General features: G+C 51.1%; 1 protein-coding gene across 2 annotated transcripts in view; it reads right to left on the reverse strand.

Moving 5' to 3' along the window:
• Positions 1-7,143, reverse strand: part of SNRNP70 (small nuclear ribonucleoprotein 70kDa (U1)) — a 22,807-nt gene extending 15,664 nt beyond the window's left edge. For both annotated transcript variants that reach the window (XM_011946408.1, XM_011946407.1), the window contains exons 1-4: positions 6,648-7,143; positions 5,723-5,879; positions 2,588-2,650; positions 2,422-2,476 (exon numbers count right to left, since the gene is read on the reverse strand). In XM_011946408.1, the coding sequence (XP_011801798.1) occupies positions 2,422-2,476; positions 2,588-2,650; positions 5,723-5,869 (265 nt within the window). In that variant the 5' untranslated portion in view covers positions 5,870-5,879; positions 6,648-7,143. The remainder of the gene's footprint in view (positions 1-2,421; positions 2,477-2,587; positions 2,651-5,722; positions 5,880-6,647) is intronic.
• Positions 7,144-7,697: the final 554 nt, after the last annotated feature.

Here is a 7,697-nt window from a genome sequence, read left to right on the forward strand (position 1 = left end):
CTGGGCAACAGAGCAAAACTGTCTCATAAATAAATAAATAGTAACTGAGACCAGGCACGGTGGCTCACGCCTGTAATCCCAGCACTTTGGGAGGCTGAGGCGGGCGGATCACCTGAGGTCAGGAGTTCAAAAACAGCCTGACCAACATGGAGAAATCCCATCTCTACTAAAAATACAAAATTAGCCAGGCATGGTGGCGCATGCCTGTAGTCCCAGCTACTCAGGAGGCAGGAGAATTGCTTCAACCCAGGAGGCAGAGGTTGCATGCAGTGAGCCAAGATCACACCATTACATTCCGGCCTGGGCAATAAGAGCAAATCTCCATCTCCAAAAAAAAAAAAAGAACATTTTTGGCTGGGTGTGGTGGCTCACACCTGTAATCCCAGCACTTTGGGAGGCTGAGGCAGGAGGATCACTTGAGCCCAGGAATTCAAGACCAGCCTGGGCACCATAGTGAGATCCCATCTCAGTTTTAAAGTTTTTCTAGAAAAGAAAAAAAAAAAAAGACCCACAGTGGATTTTGGTTGGTTAAGACATGGATAAACTAGGCTGGGTGCAATGGCTCACACCTGTAATCGCAGCACTTTGGGAGGTTGAGGCAGGTGGATCACAAAGTTAGAAGTTCGAGACCAGCCTGGCCAATATGGTGAAACTCCATCTCTACTAAAATTACAAAAATTAGCCGGGCATGGTGGCGCACACCTGTAGTCCCAGCTGCTCAGGAGGCTGAGGCAGGAGAATCGCTTGAACCCGGGAGGCTGAGGGTGCAGTGAGCTAAGATTGCACCACTGCACTCCAGCCTGGCGACAGAGCAAGGCTCCCTCTCAAAAAAAAGAGTCATAGGTAAACTAGTTATAACAGACTGTGACTGTGCTGTCCAGGCAAGAGGTGACCTGGGTGGTGGTGATGGACATGAAAAGAAGAGTCAGGTTTGTGACACTTAGAAAGTAACACAAATAGGTCTTGTTGAGAGACTGACCAAAGGGTTAGAAAAGGTGTTACAAACAAATTGCATGGCAAAAAATGAGGTCATGACCAGCACAGTTGAATGTCTACGTCCCAGAGAAAACACCCAAAGGAAACCAGGTTGGGGGCAAGGGAAAAGCCCTGTGGTTTGGACACTGATTCTGAGATGCCTCTGAGGCATCTGAGGAAAGACATCAAGACAGCGTTCCGACAGCCAGCGTCCAAAGAGCGCACCACCAGATGCCTCTGTCAGACTTCTGCATAAGCACCCTGAGGAAACCCTGCACTCCAGGATTTGGAGAAAAGGGATTCATCGAGGTTCACAGGTATAGGAGGAAAACCTGTCTTCTCACTAGAGTCATGTCATGTTCTGAGAAGTGCGTCGTTTGATGGTGATATCGATATGCAAACATGAGACGGCACTTCCACGAGCCTAGATGGTATACCTCACAACACTTCTGGGCTAGAGGTGCGTCCCACTGCTCGGAGGCCAAGCATGTTACTACACGAAATACTACAGCAACCCTAACACAATACTAAGTATTTGTGCATCTAAACGTATCTAAGCATAGAAAAGGTACAGTAAAAATATGGTATAATCTTTTTTTTTTAGATGGATTTTCGCTCTTGTTGCCCAGGCTGGGTTGCAGAGTGGACGCAATCTCAGCTCACTGCAACCTCCGCCTTCCGGAGATTCTCCTGCCTCAGTCTCCCGAGTAGCTGGGATTACAGAAGCCTACCACCATGCCCGGCTAATTTTTGTACTTTTAGTAGAGACAGGATTTTGCCATGTTGGTCAGGCTGGTCTTGAACTCCTGACCTCATGATCCACCCGCCTCGGTCTCCCAAAGTACTGGGATTATAGACGTGAGCCACTGCACCCGGGAAAATACGGTATAATCTTATAGGATCACCATCACATCCAGTCCCCTGCTGACTGAAACACTGTTATGCTGCGTGTGACTGTACAGTTTTCACCCTCACAATAAAGAGCCACTGGAGATTGACATCTGACCCTCTTATGAGTTTGCTTAATGGCAACAATATACCTGTCTTGTACTCCAATTCCTCCTCTATGTGGAAGGGATGGAACAACCTCAGCCCAAGGGTCGAGGAGCTAAGGTTAGAGCCAGGACAGACCCACTCGCCCACAACTCATCGCCTCAGCCTGTGACTCCCAGCTAGGTTGTGGGAGTCCCTTAACTGTCCTCCCCTGCAGGAGGAGCCCAAGGTCGACCGTGGTCTCCCTTCCTGCCAACTTTTACCCTATGTTCTGCCGCTGAAAAGCCTAAACCAAAAACAGTGCTTGCCAAGTGGCAGGGGCTAAATAAATGAACTAACAACCCTACTCCCCGCAAAACAGGCTTTGGGCGATAGCAAGGTCCTGGATATGACCTGGGAAGAACACAGACGGTTTGGGGGAGGAGACAGCCGTACGGTGGATGAGAGACTTACACATTTTAAGCTCTGTCTCCACTTCTTGCTGTCGCCGCTCAATCTTTTCCCGTCTCTGTCAGGAGAAAGGAGACGTAGAGAAGTAAATGCAGATAGAAGTGTCCTAGTGTCAAGGACCATCTGGAGACAGTGGCAAAACAGGGGGTCAGGAAGCAACAAGACATACTTTCCTCTCCATGCGCTCCTCTCGGGTTTCTGCACGAGTTGGAGGCGGGGCATCTCGAGGGTCCTGGGAACAAGAAGAGAGGTGACAGGGTGGGAAGGACTAGGGGAAATGGCAAGGGTCACTCACCAAAGAAATAAGCAGGTCAACCCTCCCACCCCCACCCCCTACAAAAATAAACATCCACTCACACTTCCCCTGTCACAGTGCAGGGAGGGGAGTGGCACAGATCAAAGCATGGTCTGCGGCCACACACAGTGGCTTTCCACTTGTAATCCCAGCACTTTGGGAGGATGACACAGGAAGAATGCTTGAGCCTATGGGTTTCAGACTAGCCTGGGAAACAGTGAAACACCATCTCTACAAAAAATTTAAAAATGAGCCAGGTGTAATGGCACACACCTATAGTCCCAGCTACTAGGGAGGCTGAGGCGGTAAGGATCTTTTGGGCACCAGAGGTTAAGGCTGCCGTGAGCCATGATTGTGACACTGCACTCCAGCCTGGGTGACAGAACAAGACCCTGTCTCAAAAACTAAGCATGGTCCACGGACCAGTACTATCCAAACTGTTGCTGGACTGTGATAACTACAGGTAAGTACAGAAACCATGAGTAAGTGTTCAGAAACTTCTACAGTAATTTCACAGTTTGATGTCCACTGACTCTAATACAAATTCGGTCTTTTATTCCTCAGCTCTTTTTTTTTTTTTTGAGACAAAGTCGTGCTCTGCTGCCCAGACTGGAGTGCAATGGCACGATCTGAGCTCACTGCAACCTCTGCTTCCCAGGTTCAAGCGATTCTAAGCCCCGCTTTCCCCCCGTGTTCCTGTGTCTCTAAAAGGAACCCAGGAACTGACTAAAATCCTTCAAGCGGTTCTCCTGCCTAAGCCTTCTGAATACCTCGGATTACACACACACGACAGCATGTTGGCTAGTTTTTGCATTTTTAGTAGAGATGGGGTTTCACCATGTTGGCCTGGCTGGTCTCAAACTCCTGTCTGAGGTCTTTCTTTAAGAAGTAATTCCATCATATTTACCAAAAGCAAACAGATTGGGAATAGTATCTGTCCTTCACCAAAGACAGTTTAAAAAACACTGGTATGGGTGACATCTAGCTTTAGAATATAGTATTTAGGAAACACATTGCTTCTCACAGCTCCAAGTATCACTTGCACTGAACAAACTGCCAGAGGATGTGATGGGAATGGAGTGATGACAAGGCCCTGCTGATGAGTGCCAGTGAAGAGGACCAGGCCTGAAGCAACATGAGCTGACAGAACAGGGCTCCAAAGCCCACAACTACACACCCTCTGAGGGCCAAGGCAGTTCTTTAAGGTCTCACCAACCACACATTAAATAGTAACTGGCTGGTGGGGTGCGATGGCTCATGCCTGTAATCCCAGTACTTTGGGAGGCCGAGGCAGGCAGATCACAAGGTCAGGAGTTTGAGACCATCCCGACCAACATGGTGAAACCCCGTCTTTACAAAAAATACAAAAATTAGCCAGGCATGGTAGCGCATGCCTGTAATCCCAGCTATCCAGGAGGCTGACGCAGGAGAACCCCTGGAACCCAGGAGGCGGAGGCTGCAGTGAGCCAAGATCGCGCCACTGCACTACACCCTGGGCAACAGAGTGATACTCCGTCTCAAAAGAAAAAAAAAAGTACCTGGCTACCAGGCATGGTGGCTCACACCTGTAATCCCAGCACTCTGGGAGGCCAAGGCGGGTGGATCACCTGAGGCTAGGGGTTCGAAACCAGCCTGGCCAAAATGGTGAAACCCCATCTCTACTAAAAATACAAAACTAGCCAGGCGTGGTGGCGCATGCCTGTAATCCCAGCTACTTGAGAGGCTGAGGCAGAAGAACTGCCTGAACTAGAAGTTGCGGTGAGCTAAAATCACGCCACTGCACTCGAGCCTGGGCAACAGAGCAAAACTGTCTCATAAATAAATAAATAGTAACTGAGACCAGGCACGGTGGCTCACGCCTGTAATCCCAGCACTTTGGGAGGCTGAGGCGGGCGGATCACCTGAGGTCAGGAGTTCAAAAACAGCCTGACCAACATGGAGAAATCCCATCTCTACTAAAAATACAAAAAAATTAGCTGGGCGTGGTGGCGGGCACCTGTAGTCCCAGCTACTCGGGAGGCTGAGGCAGGAGAATGGCATGAACCCGGGAGGCGGAGCTTGCAGTGAGCTGAGATCCGGCCACTGCACTCTAGCCTGGGTGATAGAGCGAGACTCCGTCTCAACAACAACAAAAAAAAGGTAAACCAAGTAACAAAGGCTGACATGTGCTGACTGCTTGGTGCCAAGCCCCCGATATACACTTTACCATTTAATTCTCCAGCATTATGAGGGTGCTACCACTATCCCCTTGCTAAAGATAAAGAAACCAATGCACGAAGAGGATACAACATTTGCCTAAAGTCAGAGCTGATAAATGGTGCGGGTTAAGTGCAAATCCTCAACCACTACTCACTGAATTTTCACAAAAATTCTACAAAAGGGGTACTATCAAACCCCACTTTTTTTTTTTGAGACAGTCTTCTTCTGTTGCCCAGGCTGGAGTGCAGCGGCACGATCTCAGTTCATTGCAACCTCCACCTCCTGGGTTCAAGTGATTCTCGTGCCTCAGCCTCCCAAGTAGCTGGAATTACAGGCATCATCATGCCCGGCTAAATTTTGTTATTTTTAGTAGAGACGGGGTTTCACCATGTAGGTCAGGCTGGTCTTGAACTCTTCACCTCAGGTGATCTGCCTGCCTCAGCCTCCCAGAGTGCTGGGGTTACAGGCATGAGCCACCACATTGGGCCACACCCCACTTTAAAAAAAAAAAATTTTTTTTTGAGAGACAAAGTCCTGCTCTGTCACCCAGGCCGGAGTATAGCGGCACAATCACAGAGCACTCCAATCTCCAACTCCTGGGCTCAAGCAATCCTCCCACTTCAGCCTCCTGAGTAGCTAGGACTACTGCCGCACTCGACCACACCCGACACCCAGCTGCAACCCCATTTAAAACAGCGAAACTGAGGATCACAAAGATTAAGCCCCTCACTTAAATCACACAGCTAGCAAAATGGTCAACCCCTTGCTCCCCAGAACCCAAACCATTCCTGGCCTGCTCAGTGAACTCACCTCAAACTCTCGAATGTACGGCGCAATGCCACAATAAGGTTGATTGTGGTGTTTTTCATGTGGCAGTTTCTCCAGGGGTGGCAGGTATGGGATAGGGTCACGGGGGGCAAAGAGGGCCAGAAGGTTGGGCGGCAGGAACTGGGTCATCTTGCCAAGTCTGAGAGCAAAAGCAGGACAGCCTTAGGTTAGATCGGGTTTGCAGAAAAAGCCCCTATTACTCCTTGCTTCTCAAAATAAGAAAGGAAGGAAAAAAGTCTCGGAATTAAAACAGGCTTTGTAAGGGCAGAGAACGGTCCTGTGTTACGGAGAAAAGGGTAAAAGTCTTGTTGGGGGTGGAGGTAAAAGGCTGATAAAGGAAACAAAAATAAAGGCTGAAAAAGGATTCCTGAGTAGTGAAGTCTCAGAGACCTGAGACACGAGCTGTGGGGCGGAGAGGTTCCCTGGGAATTTCTGGGGGAATCAAGGACCCGAGGAGAGAGGCCCAGAGCAGTTGTGGCTGCTCGTCCCGTACCGTGGAGAGCAAATTACTAGACGCAGTTTGCAAAGGCCTGGGGGTCGGAAGTCTCCGAGCAAAGAAAGAGAAACATAAGGAGCGAAGCCCCAAAACCAAGTGCTTGTGGGTAACAGACCTGGACCCCGAAAAGGCGAAAGGAATTATGGGTAAGGGTCCAGGACAACATAGAAAAACAAAAAAGAAAAAAAGGCCACACACCGCAAGGGCCTGTGGGTAGGGAACCGCGAGGGCGATGTGGGAAGCGGGCGTGGGTGCCCAGAGAACTCAGGGTCCGGGAAAGGGATGCAGAAGTGACCTGTGGCGGGGACGCGGGAAAGGGGCCTGGCCGCGGGGAAGAGGCCCGGGCCCACCGCTGGGGCTTCTGGGTAGCGGCCTCGCTCCCCGTCGGGCCACTCAGTCACACTCACTCGCCGCGCAGCGCCCTCCTAGCGCTGGTGTCTGTCCGGAGGCTCGCGGCGGTTGCGGCGGCCCCTCAGCAACAACAGATCCTGCTTCGGCTTCCACTCTAGGGACGTCCGCGTCCCTCTGATTCCGTCGCCCGCGCAGCGAGCGCACCAGGCCGCTGCTCAGGAACCCGCGCGGCCTCGGCTAGTGACTGGAGCAGGGGGTGGGTCCCGGTCGCAAATCCCTCCGCCGTCTGCACTACGCACGCGCCGCTCGAGGCCAAGAACAACCCACACGCTAGGACCAGGCGCCGCCGCGGCCACAGCGCACGCGCGAGGTCACTACCCCGCCTTCGGGCACCTTGAGTACTTCAACCGCCGGGCGCTGGCGTCTGCACTGCGCGCGCGCGCTTAGCCAAGCCGCCCCTCCACCTCTCGCTTTCCGCTCCAAACCGCCTATGTCCGCGAGGCTCTCCCGGATGCTCCGCCCCTTTCCAATCACACTTCCCGGATCTTGCGCGCATGCGTTCTGCGTGGAGACCTATACTGTACCTCTCCGCCGACTAGCAAAGAGTCCCTAAGTGAATAGCCAGATTGCGTTGATGTCTAATCTATTCAATCGATAACTGTTCATCGAGCATCTCGTGTGTGCTAGGCACTGTGTGGGCTTTGGGGCTACAGCACGTGATTAAAGCAAAGTCTTCTCCTGCTAGGGCTTACACTGTACTGGGAGAGATAATAAAAGCATTTAACTGAGTAAAGATAATTTGAGGCCAGGCGCGGTGGATCACGCATGTAATCCCAGAATTTTGGGAAGCTGAGGCGGTCGGATCACCTGAGGTCAGGAGTGCGAGACCAACCTGACCAACATGGTGAAAGCCTGTCTCTACTAAAAATACAAAAATTACCCGGGCGTGGCGGTGCGCGCCTGTAATCCCGGTTACTTGGGAGGCTGAGGCAAGAGAATCGCTTGAACTCGGGAGGCGGAGTTTGCAGTGAGCCGAGGTCGTGCCATTGCACTCCAGCCTGGGCGACAGAGCGACTCCGTCTCAAACATTAATAAATATAAAAAATAAAA

Source organism: Colobus angolensis, unplaced genomic scaffold (assembly GCF_000951035.1).
Source record: "Colobus angolensis palliatus isolate OR3802 unplaced genomic scaffold, Cang.pa_1.0 Scaffold25, whole genome shotgun sequence".
Lineage (NCBI taxonomy): Eukaryota > Metazoa > Chordata > Mammalia > Primates > Cercopithecidae > Colobus > Colobus angolensis.